Source organism: Oncorhynchus tshawytscha, linkage group LG25, assembly GCF_018296145.1.
Source record: "Oncorhynchus tshawytscha isolate Ot180627B linkage group LG25, Otsh_v2.0, whole genome shotgun sequence".
Lineage (NCBI taxonomy): Eukaryota > Metazoa > Chordata > Actinopteri > Salmoniformes > Salmonidae > Oncorhynchus > Oncorhynchus tshawytscha.
In genome coordinates this window covers 10225389-10244548 of record NC_056453.1, presented here as the reverse complement: position 1 = coordinate 10244548, position 19160 = coordinate 10225389, and the positions used below count along the sequence as shown (strand labels likewise).

The 19160-nt window shown below is 41.8% G+C and overlaps 1 protein-coding gene across 3 annotated transcripts in view; it reads left to right on the top strand.

The window, feature by feature from the left end:
- The window catches only part of LOC112224181 (progranulin), a 37694-nt gene that overhangs the window by 5593 nt on the left and 12941 nt on the right, over positions 1 to 19160 (top strand). For 2 of the 3 annotated variants that reach the window (XM_024387546.2, XM_024387545.2), the window contains exons 4-8: positions 233 to 370; positions 563 to 676; positions 4707 to 4842; positions 5120 to 5214; positions 5458 to 5587. In XM_024387546.2, coding sequence (XP_024243314.1) covers positions 233 to 370; positions 563 to 676; positions 4707 to 4842; positions 5120 to 5214; positions 5458 to 5587 — 613 coding nt within the window. The remainder of the gene's footprint in view (positions 1 to 232; positions 371 to 562; positions 677 to 4706; positions 4843 to 5119; positions 5215 to 5457; positions 5588 to 19160) is intronic. The other variant, XM_024387547.2, reaches the window with a different exon arrangement.

Here is a 19160-nt window from a genome sequence, read left to right as displayed (position 1 = left end):
TTGAACTGGTAGTGTGAAAATGCTTATTCAGCACCATAGTGTGAAAGAACAAAGCTAATTTTATGGCCATAGCCCAGCAACACCATCATCAGCAACACAGTGTTTTGATGGTATTGCTAATTCTGTGGGGGTTCTATTCATTTGAATGTTGTAACATAGCTATAAAATGGACTGTTTTACTGCCAACTCATGACTTTTTCAAAGATCAAATTGTCTTAAAACCCATCTCCAGGCTGAGTGCTGTTCCGACCACCTGCATTGCTGCTATGAGGGGACAGTGTGTGACTTAGTCCACTCCAAGTGCCTCAATAAAACAGTCTCTCTGCCGTGGGTCAGAAGAGTCCCCGCACAACACATCATCAGCCCTCTGGTAAAGAGAATGCAACATTATTCTCTATCTCTGTGTATTATAAACTATAGTGTCTGTTTTGTTTAATATAGATTATATTTCTTAATGATTATTTTTAAGCCTTTTCAACAATGTTATTTAACTAGTTGTGTGAATTGGACGTATGTGTCAACCCAACCCTCGTTGGTATGCATTGCCTGTCACTCCATTTAGATGGTGGAGGGAGTGAGGGCAGTCATTTGTCCCGACGGCGAGTCGGAGTGCCCGGACGACACCACCTGCTGTCAACTCCCAGAAGGCTCCTGGGGCTGCTGTCCGCTGGCCAAGGTACGTTACACACTTGTCCCTTATTCCTTATCTGGAAGTCCTTTGAGTGTAATTTTGACAGTCTTAAATTGCAGAGATGTCTGTAGGTGATGTGAATAATACAGTAGAGGTTTGCATATTTTAGCGCTGTCAAAATGAGGATCTTTGCGTTTAACTGTTGCCTCGGGTCCATTGCCTATGGTTGTACAATGTTCACCCGGAACCACCACTGTAATGTGTTGCAAAGATCTTTCAGATGATTCTGCAACTGTCGACAATGCACACTAAAATACGCCAGTGACCCTTTTGAGAGAATTGATTCAAGTCCCTCTCGTCTTCTTGAGCGTCATAAATAACATGTTAAGTTTCAATGCCCCCTTATGCTTGGCTTCAGCTATTACTAGAACGTACATTTGCGTAGAAAGTGACCTGACCTGACTACGAGGAAACAGATTAAACATAGTTAATGAAGTGAGTCACCGTGGCTGCTGGAGGGGTTTTTCACTAAGTGGAATCAAGGGGTTAATGAGTTGGCTACATTCAGTTAATGTAGAATAGGTTTGACTTTTTCTACAGTACTTGCAAAAGTGGGCTCTCTTTGTGTAGTACTCACTCTGTCTCAGAATTATTGTAAATATGTGATTGTAGCTTAACACTTCAGGGGGCAAATTGTTACTTATTGTATTATGGTATTAATCATTTGAAACGGCTTACCCTGTTCCAGGTGGCAAATGTAGTTGATTTGGGTATGCATATACAGTGTTGTGGCAAATATCAGAAAGAGCTGTTCATTTACTTTATTACAAGCTGCAGCAAGGGAGACTCACTCCAGACACATCTAAAGTAGGACTGCATAAACCTTTGTTCATGCTCTACAGTTATAGGGAGTGTCTATTTCTTGCAGAAACTGTTTGTGTTCCCACAGCACCTGTTCTCAGTCAAACACACAATATTCTGGGCTTTCTGCCAATTACCCTCCCTACATCACGTTATCGCCTGGTTCCTCTGGTAGTTCTGCAAAGCTGGTTACCCTCAAGTTACCGATCATAGGCATTTTACTATTCAGCAAAAGTTAATTTATTGTTCAGATTAAGAATTAACATGAGCATGAATATATGATTTACCATAAGCATAGAGTAAATATTCCTCAATTTTTTGGGACATTTGTATTTGAAGGCGTTGGAATAAGTCACCATGTAATTTGTAACACGATACTTCAGAGAATGGTACATTGTATTTTTTAAGTACTCTAAGTTTTATAACAATTCACAATTTTGTGGTCCCATATCACCCACATTATCTGCATTGGTATCAGAAAGAGGGGTGAAAGTAAGCCGGTACTGTCCGGTACGTAATAGTGATGGTACGTCGTACCGGTTTATTTTATTTATGTTACTAGGCAAGCCCATTAAGAACAAATTCTTACTTATAATGACTGCCTACCAAAAGACCTATGGGGGCTGGGATAAAAAATAAATAATAATATAGGACAAAACACGCATCACGACAAGAGACACCACAACACTACATAGAGCGAGACCTAAGACGACAACACAGCATGGCAGAAACACTTGACACCACCGCATGGTAGCAACACAACATGGTAGCAACACAACATGGCAGCAGCGCAAAACATGGAACAAACATTATGGGGCACAGACAACTGCACAAAGGGCAAGAGACAACAATTACATCATGCATCACGCAGCAAGTGTCCATGATTGAGTCTTTGAATGAAGAGAACTGTCCAATTTGAGATTTTTTTTGCAGCTCGTTCTAGTCGCTAGCTGCAGCGAACTGAAAAGCGGAGACTTTGGGGACCTTTTAACAGAATGTGACTGGCAGAATGGGTGTTGTATGCAGAGGATGAGGGCTGCAGTAGGTATATCAGATAAGGGGGAGTGAGGCTTAAGAGGATTTTATAAATAAGCATCAACCAGTGGGTCTTGCTACAGGTATACAGAGATTACCAGTTTACAGTTAAATTACATCTCCGTAATCTAGCATGGGTAGGATGGTCATCTGAATCAGGGTTGGTTTGGCAGCTGAGGTGAAAGAGGAATGATTACTATAGAAGAAACCAAGTCTAGATTTAACCTTAGCCTGCAGCTTTGATATGTGCTGAGAGAAGGACAGTACTGTCTAGCCATACTCCCAAGTACTTGTGTGAGGTGACTACCTCAAGCTCTAAACCCTCAGAGATAGCAATTAGTGTTTAACACACAATCCGGGGAGGGGGCAGCTGATTAGAAGACTGTATCATCTGCGTATAAATGGATGAAAGCTTCCTAATGCCTGAGCTATGTTGATGTAAATTGAGAAGAGCGTGGGGCCTAGGATCGATCCTTGGGGTACTTGACTATACACTACACTCTGACTCTTTGAGTGGTAGTTAGCAAACCAAGCCAAAGACTCCCACAGAGACACCAATACTCTTTAGCGTGCTCACAAGAATGGAATGGTCTACCCTATCAAAAGCTTTGGCCAAGTCAATAAAAATAACAGCACAACATTGCTTAGAATCAAGGTTGCAGTGACACATCCAAAATGTGAGCGGAAACCAGATTGCATACCAGAGAGAATACTATAGACGTCAAGAAAGCCAGGCAGTTGATTACTGACAAGTTTTTCCAACACTTGATAAACAGGGCAAAATAGAAATGGGCTTAACAGTTAGGATCAGCTTGATCTTCCCCTTTTAAATAAAGGATGAGCCGTGGCTGCCTTCCAAGCAATGGAAATCTCCCCAGAGAGGAGATATGCTTGGTGAGGATAGGGTCAGCAACCTTAAAGAAGAAAGGATCTAAACCATCTGATGCAGATGTTTTTTTGGGGGGGTTCAAGTTTAAAGAGCTCCTTTAGCGACTCAGTGACTACCTGCATTGAGGAACTTTGTAGCTGGGCAGGGCAAAAGAGGGAGGAGCATCGGGGCTAGTTGCATTCGAAGGGGTGGGAGATGAGGAAATGTTGGACGATGCGGCATGGCTGAGTCGAATAGGAATCCTGACTGGTGATTTTTAGAGTTCATTCATGTGCTTCTTGTAACAACCACATCATCAACGTTATGTTGAGCCTATGACGACAATTAAAGATGCCAAGAACTGTACTCTTTATCATTACCGCATGTCACCTGCATGAAACATTTCCAAATGGACTTGAAAACGTGTGAAATACGATCCATAATGCGGTGTGTTTCAACAATAATAAGGCAGAGGTGAGTGACAGAGGCGTGCGCGGACAGTGGGCGCGTCAATTCAGGTTTCAAATGTAGGCCAAATGAATGGCAATCACACCTTCTTGGTCTCTTTTCATCCGTCAAATGTCGGGTGCACTGTATGGATTCAATAATTATTTTAGAGTATGTGAACGTGCAGGTAGCCAGGCTTACAGGCTTACTGCTGAAGTGATTGTTTGACAATCAGATGACAACATAGCCAGTTATAATGTTATTGCGACATTAAAAGGTAATAAACAATACATTTTTACTGTTTGGTGCACAGAGATCCTATTAAATGGGATTCTATATGTAAATCTATGTTTAGTACTGCAGGGTGCACACACAGGGGGGTACCATACTGGGAATAAATTAATACTTCCACCCCTGACCCCATAAGAAGTCTTATGGCACTATTGTGTGAAGACATGAGAGGTGTTGGTGAAAGACCATGAAAAGAAAGTTGAACCACAAGGATGCGCTTCCAGAGAGAGGATATTTCAGTTAATTTGTTCCAAAAGGGGGAAGTGAACTCGGGAAGTGAGTCCTATACCTCAACTTTTTTCACGCACATTTTTGCGCCTCCATTGCACCTCTGATTACGTAATGGTAACACAGGATCTCATTTCTAACACCAATTCTGCCCCAAATTTTTTTGGGGGTGGGTAATTGCTGGCCACAAAGCTCTGAAGACTTTATTTTGTAATGAGATACATTTTAATGCATCTTTGCCATCTCTGCATAATATACAACAAACTAATGGCAGAGTTGGATTTGCTCTTTAATAACCCTATTCTGAAGCATTCTGAACTTTTGTTTTCTGTTCTCTCTCTCAAGGCAGTGTGCTGTGAGGACAAGATGCACTGCTGTCCAGAGGGCACCAAGTGTGACCTAGCCCACTCCAAGTGTGTGTCTCCCACCCTGGAGACATTTGCCATGAGGGAAAAGCGGCCTGCAATGAAGAAGCAGACGGGTACTGAAGGAACAGACAGAAATAAACAACAAGATCATTGTGAAGTTGTTGAATTATGTTCCAGGCTTGTCTCCATTAGGGCAAACAATGGGAATAAAAAATAATAATAATACAATTCTACAAATGAAAAAATATATATTTTAAAAGTCCAGTTTATTCCTTTTCAGTCTGTTGCCTTTGATTTGGTGCCTAATGAACACAACACCGTTCTCTTTGGGCCTAATCCATTTTAATATTAATTTTCCCCATGTGTCTCTGTTCCTGGTGGTTGGACAAGCAGTGACCTGCCCAGGTGGTACGAGCAGATGCCCAAACGGAACCACCTGTTGCCTGCTGACCAGTGGCGACTATGGCTGCTGCCCCTACCTGGAGGTGAGTGGAACTGGAGCAGTACAGAGGACCCTGGGTCACATAATCTCAAGCATTTTATTCCTACACAACAAATTACACAATATGTGTTGCACACAGTCTGTGTAAGATACATGTGACGGACAGTTCTTAGTCTGAGTGTTTCAACATGAGGAAAGGGTAGCTAAAGAGAGATGGGGACATGCAGAGGTTGAGCAATTTCAAAACTGATGAACTACATGTTTAATCAATGTGTGTTCTGTACAGGCTGTGTGCTGTACCGACAAACTCCACTGTTGCCCCGGCAATACAACCTGTGACCTGGAGCATGATATGTGCACATCCCCCAACACACAGACCCCACTGGCTAAGAAGACCCCTGCCATCTCCAACGATGGTGAGGCACCAACTGTTAACGCAAAAAGATGCGACTAGGTTCCAGTTGAACAACATTTACGTCACTATTTCCACAGTACATAGTTGCCATTGCACTTAGGGCAGGTCCATCTACAGTGAGACTACTGCGCATGGGTATTAATAACAGAGTGATGGCACTGTAATAACAGAAATATAGGGATACTTATAACATGAACATAATCTCCCAACTTTTCTACGGAATCACTGTGTCACTCGGGACGGTTGAGCTAATGTGCGCTAATGTGATTAGCATGACATTGTAAGTAACAAGAACATTTCCCAGGACATAGACATGTCTTATATGGACAGAAAGCTTAAATTCCTGTTAATTTAACTGCACTGTCCAATTTACAGTAGCTATTACAGTGAAAAAATACCATGCTATTGTTTGAAGCGTGCACAACAACAACAACTTTTGTCAACTGGCTTTATACAACTGGCTTTATACATTCACCTTCTGAAGGTAAATAATGTATTTACATTCAGTAATATTGCTCTGATTTGTCATCCTGAGGGACCCAGAGAGAACATGTAGCGTAGTTTTGTTTGATAAATCCATTGTTATATTAAAATGTAGGAACTGGGTTCTATAGTTTGAACCCCCCCCCCCCATATCTAGATGTGTGAAGGTTAGTGTATTTTCTGTAGGGACGCTAATGACATTCCTACATTTTTATTACCATATTATTTTTTGTATGTTCGCTATAGTTATGTACTTGAATGTATCAATTGACCAATTCGGCACATTTGGGCAACATTTTGACCAGTAATGCAATGGTTCATTGGATCAGTCTAAAACTTTGTACATACACTGCTGCCATCTAGTGGCCCAAATCTAAATAGCGCCTATACTCCTAAATGATAATTGCCTTTATCTTGCATTTCAAATATTTTTTTGACAATGCATGCTTTTTTGTTTTTATCTTAAGAGATCTGTGTTATATTCTCCAATATTAATTTCACATTTCCACAAACTTAAGTGTTTCCTTTCAAATGGTTGCTATAGGCAGGTATGTCATTTTAGGTGAAAATTGAAAAAAAGGGTCCAATCCTTAAGAGGCTTTAGACAAGTAAAACATCAACAAAATAATGTCCCAAGTTTTATTTAAGTTACCAATTACAAATGGGTTGTGTGTATGGCTGTTGCCTACACAACAAATTTCACTCATATTTAGTATATGTAAAGACAAGATTTAAATCAAGACTAGTCTGATGGGTGACAACATTACTTAAATGAATGATGCCCAGCATAAGAAACACAGCCTTTTTTTCTCTGCCACTTTTTCGAGTCGCACACCTCATGTTGCCTAGCCCGTAGGCCTATGTTTTGATAAGGTTTGTAGTATCACAACTAAAGTGGCCAAATAACTTCTTAAAATGTAAGTGCATTAATCGGCTTTACAAGGGGTGTAAAAGCCTAACTGGCATACATACTACAGGTCGACCAATTAATCGGAAAGGACGATTAATTAGGGCCGATTTTAAAGTTTTCAGGATAATCGGTATTTTTGGACACTGATTTTTATTTATTATTTTTATATTTTTTTAAATATTTTTTTTACACCTTTTATGTAACTATGCAAGTCAGTTAAGTACACATTCTTATTTTCTTTTTTTATATAATGTTTATTATTTTACAATAAAAAATCAAATAAAAAAGACAGCAATACTAACAATGACATTCATTGTACTGTTGAATGAATGGGATGGCCAATTTAGAGGACAAAACTTAACTCACACATACACAAAATAAAACAAAATCTTATTAGGTGGTACATGTATATGAAGACAGCATATAGTCATTACAAGCACTGTAGTTAAGCCAAAAATAAATGTTGAGTGGAGTACAGCACAGAGCAGCAGATCGTCAACCCAGTTATGAAGCGGGAATAGACCATTTATCCAGTATCGGCTGCCATATTTTGTAAAACATTGGACTTCTATTGGAGGTATTGTATCGAATCTTTTCCATATGTATTACATTCCCTAAATCCCGTAACCACATTTCAAAGGTAAGTACAGTCTCCAAAATTGCAATATGAGCCTTTTGGCTAATAGAGTACAAAGAGAGACAGCTTTCCCTTCGTGGTTATTCCCATCAACTGTACCAAACAGAGCAGTCAATGGGTCTGGGGCTAGAACTCTATCAAAGGCTCTAGATAAATAATCAAAAATGAGAGCCCAGTAAACATGTAACTTAGGACATGTCCAGAATAAGTGGGTCAACGTCCCCTCATCCTGCTTGCACCTCTCACACAGTGGTGAGGTGTCCGGGAATATTTTATGCAGTTTTACTTTTGAGTAATGTAACCTGTGTATCACCTTAAACTGTACAAGGTTGTGTCTGGCATTCACTGAACTGTGGTTTATATTCCTGAGAGCTTCTACCAAGTCTTCATCTGAGATTTCTGACCCAAGTTCTTGTTCCCAAGCCCTTTTAATGGTGTCTGTGGATACCTCTATGTGGGCCTGTAGCACATCATACAGTCTAGAGACCGACCCTTTTGAATGAGGTTTGACCAGGATCAAGCTATCTAATGTAGGACTATTTGCCTTCATGCCATACTGTGGGATATGTGTCCTTACGAAATTCCTGATTTGGAGGTATCTGAAAAAATGTGTTGTTGGCATGTTGAACTTTCCCTGTAATTGTTGAAATGAAGCTAACTGACCATCTATGTATAGGTTACCAATTGTTGTGAGCCCCTTCTCCCTCCACTGTGAAAACACCACATCATCCAATGCGGGGTGGAAAGCATGATTCAGGCAAATCGGGCTGTCAATGTATACAGTGGGTATGTTAAGAAAATACCTAATCTGTTTCCAGATCCTAAGCGTATGACAAATGACTGGGTTAAAGTCATAAGTGGATTTTTTTCACATATGATGGGCTATTAACAAGTGCAGGGAGTGAGGAACGTTGACAGGAGGCCTGCTCAATCAGAAGCCATGCAGGCATATCCTTCTGTCTCATCGCAGGTAAGCTTTCCCTCCAGAAAGACACAATGTTCAGATTAGCAGCCCAATAATACAGTTTAAAGTGAGGAAGGCCAAAGCCCCCCTCTTTTGTACTTACATAAATGCTTCTTTGAAATTCTGGCTGCCTTGTTATCCCATAAAAATGGAGTTACTATTGAATCCAGTTTCTTAAAATAGCTTTGTGGTATGAAATTGGGTAGACATTGGAAGAGGTAAAGAAACCTGGGTAGGACAACCATTTTAGCGTTTATACGACCAACCAAGGAGATAGGCAGAGTTTTCCAAAAATCTATATTTTGTTTAAGCTGATATATTTTCATGTCCCAATTCGCTTTCAATAGCTGATCAAGGTCTCTTGTCACTACAATGCCATGGCTTGTGAACTTGTCCATCACTGTTCTAAATTGGGTAGATTGCAGAAATTGCATATCCACAGGCCGTGATATTGGCATCAACTCACTTTTTTGCCAGTTTATCTTGTAGCCAGAGAAGGAGCCAAATGTGTTTATCAAGTTAAGTAAGGGTGGAATAGAAGTTTTAGGTTTGGACAAAAGAACATCGTCTACATATAGGGAAATTTTGTGCTGCGTGTCCTTTATTTTAACAGAAGCTATATCGGCACATGCCCGAATGCGAGTAGCAAGGGGTTCCATGGCTATAGCGAAGAGAGCAGGCGAAATAGGGCACCCCTGTCAGCACCCCTTGAACAAGTGGAATGACTGCGACATTTCTTGATTGGTTACCACGGATGCCATTGGGTGTGCATAAATAATTCTTATCCAATTAATAAATTCCTTTCCGAACCCGAAGTGCTCCAGAACCGACATCCTATATTTCCACTCAATCCGGTCAAACGCCTTCTCTGCATCAAGAGCTATTACCACTGCCTCAACCTTATGATCGTGATACATTACGTTGAAAAGACGTCTCAAATTGTAGTGTGTATGTCGGCCCGGGATAAAACCTAACTCTCTTTCAATTTCTCTTAGCCTAGTATTGGCGCGTTTCTTCCTCTGATGTATAAGAAATAATGTAACTTCTAATCACAGCCTTAAGAGATTCCCAAGGGGTAGAGTCGTCAACATCCCCCGTGTCGTTAGTTCAGAGGAAAAAGGCAATCTGCTCCTTCAAATACTGACAAAAAGCCTCATCTTTCAGCAGGTATGCGTCTAAGCGCCACGGTCGCCGACCTGTCGACATATTGTCGAGTTTCAGCACCATGGACACAGGAGAGTGGTCCGTAATTAGAATAGGGTGATAGGTAACCGACTCAGCTGATGAAATTAGTTTGGAGTCCAACAAAAAATAGTCAATTCTGGAATATGATTTATGAACTGATGAAAAGAAAGAGTAATCCCTGTCTGTTGGGTGCGTCAGTCTCCAAATATCGACAATGTTAAGGTTTGTCATCAATGTATTTAGACAGACACTGGCATTTGATTGTTGAAGTGACCTTGATAGCTGTTTATCTAAAAGAGGATCTAACTAACGTACAGTTAAAGTCCCCTCCAACAATAACACTTGTATCCAAGATATTTGGTATGTCCTTAAATATCCTTTGAAAAAATAATGGATCATCGAAGTTGGGTCCATATAAATTGACCAAGGTTACTGGTTTCGAATTCAGTGTACCAGCCACCATAATATACCGACCATTAGGATCTGAAATCGAGGATGAGTAAACAAACGGAATGTTTTTCCTTATCAGGATTGCTACCCCTCTCGCTTTTGCATCAAAGTTAGACTGGTATATCTGACCGATCCACCCGACTCGTACCTCATCATACTCTTTCTGTTGGTTACTCACCTCCAAGGTAAGATCTGGGTAGAAAGACACCCTGGCTCCGTTGAAGTTAAGGGGGAACTTTAGACTAGCCAGCTTGAGGATGAGATCCCTGGTCTGGGGATAGTGCAGCCAGACAATGAATGGCCTTGGTGGCCCTCCCTTGGCCGGCTTCGTTGCCTGAGATCTGTGTGCGCGGTCAATCAGGATGGCCGTTTTGAAGTGTTCACTCCCCAGCAGGGCCGGTATCAGCTCCGAGACAAATTCAGTGGGTTTCCCTTTCTCCTTGTCCTCCTGGATGCCACATATTCGGATGTTCTGGCGTCTTGAATGCGACTCGAGCATTTCCAGTCGGGCTTTCAGGGTTTTGTTGTCATTTTTGAGCGTTGTGCACTGTTTCTCTATGTCCTGTAGCCTGGCCTCGTGGTCGTCTGCTCAACCTCATGCACCCTTCTCTGAGTTGCCTTCAGTTTCGGCCAAAGTCCCAATACTCTTTGAGATATCAGCCAACCTTGTGTCCACCTTCTTGCTTAGTGAGTTTATGGCAGCCAGTATGTCACTTTGCGTAGGCTCTGTGGGGGACTCTTGGACGCTAGCCTCTTCAGCTAACTCCTCGTGGGTTGGCGACGTTGAAATTGGTTCGCTGTCTATCTCATTCAAGTTATCTTGTTTAGCGCTCCCTTTTCTGGTGCCTTTTCCCTTTGTCATATTTGTTTGAAGATCTAGGTCGTGAGAGGTTAAGATAAATACAAATTTGTTTCAAAGTGGAGCGGAGCTCTAGCAAAGCACGTCTACTCCATAGCACGCTCTCTAGCGTCCCGTCCCCCCACATTCTTATTTTCATTGACGGCCTAGGAACGGTGGGTTAACTGCCTTGTTCTGGGGCAAAACGACAGATTTGTACCTTGTCAGCTCAGAGATTCGTTTTTGCAACCTTCCGGAAACTAGTCCAACGCTCTAACCACCTGCCTTACATTGCACTCCACGAGGAGCCTGCGTGGCAGGCTGACTACCTGTTACGCAAGGGCAGCAAGAAGCCAAGGTAAGTTGCTAGCTAGCATTAAACTTATCTTACAAAAAAACAATCGATCTTAACATAATCACTAGTTAACTACACATGGTTGATATTAGTAGTTTATCTAGCGTGTCCTGCGTTGCATATAATTGATGTGGTGCCTGTTAATTTCTCATTGAATCACAGCCTACTTCGACAAACGGGTGATGATTTAACAAGCGCATTTGCGAAAAAAGCACTGCACCAATGTACCTAACCATAAACATCAATGCCTTTCTTTAAAATCAATACACAAGTATATATTTTTAAACCTGCATATTTAGTTAATATTGCCTGCTAACATGAATTTTTTATAACTAGGGAAATTGTGTCATTTCTCTTGCGTTCCGTGCAAGCAGCAGTTTGGGCCGCCTGGCTCATTGCAAACTCTGTGAAGCCCATTTAATCCTAACAAAGGCTGTAGTTAATTTGCCAGAATTGTACATAATTATGACATAACATTAAAGGTTGTACAATGTAACAGCAATATTTAGACTTCGGGATGCCATCCGTTAGATAAAATACGGAACGGTTCCGTATTTCACTGAAAGGATAAATGTTTTGTTTTTGAAATGATCGTTACCTGATTTGACCATTTTAATGACCAAAGGCTCGTATTTCTGTGTTATGTTATAATTAAGTCTATGATTTGATAGAGCAGTCTGACTGAGCGATGGTAGGAATCAGCAGGCTCGTAAGCATTCATTCAAACAGCACTTTCGTGCGTTTTGCCAGCAGCTGTTCTTCAAGCATTGAGCTGTTTATGACTTCAAGCCTATCAACTCCCGAGATTAGGCTGGTGTAACCGATGTGAAATGGCTAGCTAGTTAGCGGGGTGCGCGCTAATAGCGTTTCAAACGTCACTCACTCTGAGACTTGGAGTAGTTGTTCCCCTGTTCCGCTGCTTTGAGGGTGGCTGTTGTCGATGTGTTCCTGGTTCGAGCCCTGGTAGGGGCGAGGAGAGGGACGGAATGCTATACTGTTACAATGGTAATACTGAAGTGCAATAGTCAAAGGTATATGAAATACAAATCTTATAGAGAGAAATAGTCCTATAATTCCTATAATAACTACAACCTAAGACTTCTTACCTGGGAATATTGAAGACTCATGTTAAAAGGAACCACCAGCTTTCATATGTTCTCATGTTCTGAGCAAGGAACTTAAACGATAGCTTTTTTACATGGCACATATTACACTTTTACTTTCTTCTCCAACACTTTGTTCTTGCATTATTTAAACCAAATTGAACATGTTTTATTTGAGGCCAAATTGATTTTATTGATGTATTATATTAGGTTAAAATAAGTGTTCATTCAGTATTGTTGTAATTGTCATTATTACAAATAAAATAAAAAAACCTGCCGATTTTAATCGGTATCGGCTTCTTTGGTCCTCCAATAATTGGTATAGGCGTTGAAAAATCAGTCGACCTCTAATACATGCAGTGGGGCAAAAAAGTATTCAGTCAGCCACCAATTGTGCAAGTTCTCACACTTAAAAAGATGAGACCTGTAATTTTCATCATAGGTACACTTCAACTATGACAGACAAAATTAGAAAAAGAAATCCAGAAAATCACATTGTAGGATTTTTAATGAATTTATTTGCAAAATATGGTGGAAAATAAGTATTTGGTCAATAACAAAAGTTTCTCAATACTTTGTTATATACCCTTTGTTGGCAATGATAGAGGTCAAATGTTTTCTGTAATAAGGATGCGCATAGAGTCCGACGTGTCTCTTGATTTGTAGCTTGTGAGAAAGACCCGATCACGTGCCGGAGAGCCATGTGAGTGAGAGGTGATTCCGAGCCCAATGGCCACTGGCAGCAAAAGGCATGGCTTTTTTTTGGGTGCATTACAGCCACACAAAGGGGATGCCGCCGTGAATTGTGAATGCTGTAGTGTGTACAGCCTGCGCAAAAAAAAAAGCAGAGCTCATGCCTTTTTCAAGCTGCCTTTTTCAAATCATCGTTAGTCGCGTCATGCATCAGTGGCTTGTATGCTGTGTGTGGAAGCCAGGAGATGCCAAATGTGTTGACGTTTATTAACGGTCAATTACCGTGAGACACAGTTATTGGCTTGACAGTCACCGGATGACAATTTTGACCAACATTTGTGTGAGAAGTTTAACCATTTTGTATTACTCAAGCTGCAACTTTCCATTACGGAGTACCTTTAGGAGCACAATACCAGATGCTCCCTTTTTAGTCAGACAGTCAGCAAGCTGTTCCTTTTGTGGCCGACCACAGAATCCGCTGGATTCTCTACTTCAATATGTTTGATAATGCTACTAATCTCGAGACGAAAGTCTTTTCTCTGTGACAGACTCGGTTGACTTCACAGCATCAACTAAGGAGTAGTTGTCAGTGACACAAACTACAGGTAGAATGTGCTGTTTTGTCTCACCAGTGGTAAGCTCTGAGAACAGGGTTGCCAGAAAGATGGCATTGTCAATTACATCCGCAAGGTTTCTTCAGCAAGTTTGCTTCAGACAATCCTTCGGATCCTTTTTGACTGCCAACAGAAAGGTGAGAATCTTCCTCCTTCACCCATTAACATGATTAGATGTCCACCTTGTGTGCCACCATCTGTAAGGTTCCCTAGCGAAGCATCACAGAAGACAATTCATTTCAGAGTCATGTTTTGGGTCATGCTGAAACTTTAGTCACTTGTTGTGATGCCAGTTTACAAACTACTTTGTTTGCCTCATGAATGATTTGTACAGGGGCGTGTTTTGTGTTGGATGCCAAGTTGTAGCCATCAAACATTTTAAATCAGGTCTACTTTGTTGCATCAGTATTTTTCCATCAACAATAATAAACTCAATGCCAACATGCTCCTCACGGCCGACCTGAAAAACAACTGAGGTGTGGATTCACAATTGTAGCGAAGGTCTGTGAGCCACCCCAGGTGAAGTCATCAACATGACAGGCAAGTACTCCAGTCATGTAAGTCTTGATCAAGCCAATAGAAGACTGCAGGATCCACTTGTGACATTTTTTCACCTGTACTGTTGCATTGTTGCCTTGACTTTGTTGTACCAGTAGAGTGATGCACCTGCCAGGTCATACACACACACACACACACCTTTTTAGTTTGTGTTCCTTCGCTCTTAGCTTCAGGCGGAGGTCGGATCTGAATATCCCTTAATCAGCTATGTTCCATGCTGTCAGCAGCAATCTGAGTGACTCTGTGGTGCATGTCGGGGAGTCTTTTGGGAGTTGTGTAGCAGCCAGCTCCTCAACCTCTAGATGTGCTTTTGGCACTATTCAAGTTCAGGATTCTTTAAGAGTACACACCCGCTTTGCTGAGACACATTTTTGGCCAATGTCTCAAATCAAACTATTTGTCACATGTGCCGAATACAACAAGTGTAGACCTTACCATGGAATGCTTACTTACAAGCCCTTAACCAACAGTGCAGTTCAAGAAAGAGTTAAAGAAATATTTACCAAATAAACTCAAGTAAAAAGTAACACAATAACGCGGTTCTATACAGGGGGTACTGAGTCTGTGTGCGAGGGTACAGGTTAGAGGTAATTTGTACATGTAGGTAGGGGTGAAGTGACTGCATAGATAACAAACCGCGAGTAGCATTAGTGTACAAATCAAATGGAGGGGGGGTCAATGTAATAGTCCGGTGGCCATGTGATTTAGTTGTTCAGCAGTCTTATGGCTTAGGGGTAGAAGCTGTTAAGGAGCCTTTTGGTCCTAGACTTGGCACTCCGGTACCACTTGCCGTGTGGTAGCAGAGAAACAGTCTTACTTGGGTGACTGGAGTCTGTGATCATTTTATGGGCTTTCCTCTGACACCTATTATATAGGTCCTGGATGGCAGGAAGCTTGGCCTTAGTGATGTACTGGGCCGTAGCACTACCTTCTGTAGCGAGTTACGGTCAGATGCCGAGTAGTTGCCATACCAGGCGATGATGCAACCGGTAAGGATGCTCTTGATGGTGCAGCTGTATAACTTTTTGAGGATATGTTGACCCATGCCACATCTTTTCAGTCTCCTGAGGGGGAAAAGGTTTTGTTGTTCCCTCTTCACAACTGTCTTTGTGTGTTTGGACCATGATAGATCGTTGCTGATGTGGACATCAAGAACCTTAACTCTCGACCCGCTTCACTACAGCCCCGTTGATGTTAATGGGGGCTTGTTTGGCCCACTTTCTTGTTGTCCACGATCAGCTCCTTTGTCTTGCTCACATTGAGGGAGAGGTTGTTGTCCTGGCACTACACTGCAGTTCTCTGACCTCCTCCCTATAGGCTGTCTCATCATTGTCGGTGATCAGGCCTACCACTTGTGTCGTCAGCAAACTTAATGATGGTGTTGGAGTTGTTTGGCCACGCAGTCGTAGGTGAACAGGGAGTACAGGAGGGGACTAATTATACACCCCTGAGGGGCCCCAGTGTTGAGGATCAGTGTGGCAGATGTGTTGTTGCCTACCCTTACCACCTGGGGGTGGCCCGTCAGGAAGTCCAGGATCCAGTTGCGGAGGGAGGTGTTTAGTCCCAGGGTCCTTAGCTTAGTGATGAGCTTTGTGGGCACTATAGAGTTGAACGCTGGCTGAGCTGTAGTCAATGAACTCGCATTCTCACATAGGTGTTCCTTTTGTCCAGGTGGGAAAGGGCAGTGTGCGATTGCGGGCAGTGTGCGATTGCGTCATCTGTGGATCTGTTGGGGCGGTATGCGAATTGGAGTGGGTCTAGGTAATCCGGGAGGATGCTGTTGATGTGAGCCATGACCAGCCTTTCAAAGCACTTCATGGCTACCGACGTGAGTTCTACGGGGCGGTAATAATTTAGGCAGGTTACCTTCGCTTTCTTGGGCACAGGGACTATGGTGGTCTGCTTGAAACATGTAGGTATTACATACTCAGTCAGGTAGAGGTTGAAAATGTCAGTGAAGACACTTGCCAGTTGGTCCGTGTATGCTTTGAGTACACGTCCTGGTAATCCATCTGGCCCCGTGGCTTTGTGAATGTTGACCTGTTTTGCTCACATTGGCTACCGAGAGCATTATCACATAGTCATCCACAACAGCTGGTGTTCTCGTGCATGCTCCAGTTTTGCTTGCCTCGATGAAAGCATAAAAGGTATTTAGCTCGTCTGTTAGGCTTGCGTCACTGGGCAGCTCGTGTCTGGGTTTCCCTTTGTAGTCCGTAACAGTTTAAGCCTTAACACATCCGACGAGCATCAGAGCCGGTGTAGTAGTATTCAATCTTAATCCTGTATTGACGCTTTGCTTGTTTAACTTCTTGATGCACCCATCCCGTTACCAGGATCATTTTCGTCAACATCCACTGAATTGCAGAGCGCCAAATTTAAATTAAATTACAAAAAATATTAAATTTTCATGAAATCACAAGTGCAATATAGCAAAACACAGTTTAGCTTGTTGTTAATCCACCTGGCGTGTCAGATTTCCAAAAAGCTTTTTGACGAAAGCATACCAAGCGTTTATGTAAGGACATCTCTCAGTAGACAAAACATTACAAACAGCTAGCAGCCAAGGAGATTGGTCAGGAAAGTCAGAAAAGCAATAGAATGAATTGCTTACCTTTGATGATCTCCGGATGTTTGCACTCATGAGACTCCCAGTTACACAATAAATGTTCCTTTTGTTCCATAAAGATTATTTTTATATCCAAAATACCTCCATTTGGTTGGCGGGTTATGTTCGGAAATCCACAGGCTCGAGAGGTCAAGACCGGACAGACAAATTCCAAATGGTATCCGTAAAGTTTGTAGAAACATGTCAAACGTATTTTATAATCAATTCTCAGGTTGTTTTTGCAATATATAATCGATAATATTTCAACCAGGACTGTAGCTTCTTCAATTGGAGCATCCAATGACGCGATGTGATCTTTCTCGCTCATTTTTCAAAATAAAAGCCTGAAACTATGTCTAAAGACTGTTCACACCATGGGGAAGCCACAGGAAAAGGAATCTGGTTGATATGCCTTTTAAATGGAGCGAAGGCAGGCTATGGAACAGAGAGCTTTCAGGAAAAACATAACTTCCGGGTTGGATTTTCCTCAGGTTTTCGCTTGCAACATCAGTTCTGTTAAACTCAGACAATATTTTGACCGTTTTGGAAACTTTAAAGTTTTATATCCTAATCTGACAATTATATGCATATTCTGGGCCTGAGAAATAGGCAGTTTCATTTGGGTATATTTTTCATCCAAACATCAAAATACTGCCCCCTACACTCAACAGGTTAGTGGTTCGTCTGAGTGCATAGCAGGATTTATTTTTATAGGTGTCCGGATTAGTGTCCCGCTCTTTGAAAGTGGCAGCTCTAGCCTTTAGCTCGATGCGGATGTTGCCTGTAATACACTTTGTTTCCAGTGTCGTACTTCTCATCGGTTGGTCGAAGCTGTTTACGCAGAGCTTTGCGAATTCTCTCTGAACACTCTGCTTCAGTGAACGCGTTTCTCGTTGCATGTGGTACTGAAAGGTGCTGTCCCACCCATGCACTTTCAACATGATATCTGTGAGTGTTTTGATTCTTTCCAGAAGTCCATTGCTCCTTAGACTGTATGCAGCAGTTGACTTTACTTCCATGTTGAATTTCTCAGCCATTTCTCTTAGTTCCTTTATTATTGAATTATCCTCCATTGTCACTGTACAATTTATGGGAATGGCCAGGCACACTTATCCAGGAATGAATGAAATTCTGGATGATTTCACTGGTTTTCTTTGTATTCACAATGCTTCCAACGCTGAAGCGTGTGAAGTGGTCGACAATGTGAAGGTGCCACACACTTGGTCCAAGCTCATAGATCTACAGCCACCATTTCATTGTATTTGGAAGCCAGTGGCAAACTAACAGCTTAGGTTTGCTGTATATTTCTGACATGTCTCACAACTTAACTATCTGCTGTAGAATGTAAATACACTCATTATTCCCAGAACTGCTGAGTCATTTCTGAAGTCTCAACTGTAGCATGTCAAAACTGTTTAAGTTTTAATACTTTGTTTTTCCAGTGTGTTCATGTTCTCTGGGACTGTCAATCTCCATGTGCTCTGTTTGTCAGAATCTCATTTTTACATGGACTCTGTGTGATGTCTTAGGCTACTATTGTGTAAACATTTTAGACAGAGGTAGTAAGTTCAAGGGTCACTGGTTGTTTAAACATCACTTCCTTGTAATTTTTTTTGTCTAGTGCAGCCCCTGCCTTATTGAGGGAAGCTTTGCTGAATAAATCAAATTAATTCAAAGTTTGTCACGTGCGCCGAATGCAACCATTGTAGACCTTACAGTGAAATGATTACTTACAGGCTCTAACCAACAGTGCAAAAAAAGGTATTATGTGAACAATGGGTAAGTAAAGAAATAAAAACAAGGGTAAAATAGATAGTGAAATATAACAGTAACAAGGCTATATACAGGCACCGGTTAGTCGGGCTGATTGAGGTAGTATGTACATGTAGCTATGGTTAAAGTGACTGCATATATGATAAACAGAGTAGCAGTAGCGTAAAAGAGGGGTTGGTGGGTGACCGAGGACACAATGCAGATATCCCGGTTAGCCATTTTGATTACCTCTTCAGGAGTCTTATGGCTTGGGGGTAAAAACTGTTGAGAAGCCTTTTTGTACCGCTTGCCATGCGGTAGTAGAGAGAACAGTCTATGACTGGGGTGGCTGGGGTCATTGACCATTTTTAGGGCCTTTCTCTGACACTGTCTGGTGTAGAGGTCCTGGATGGCAGGCAGCTTACCC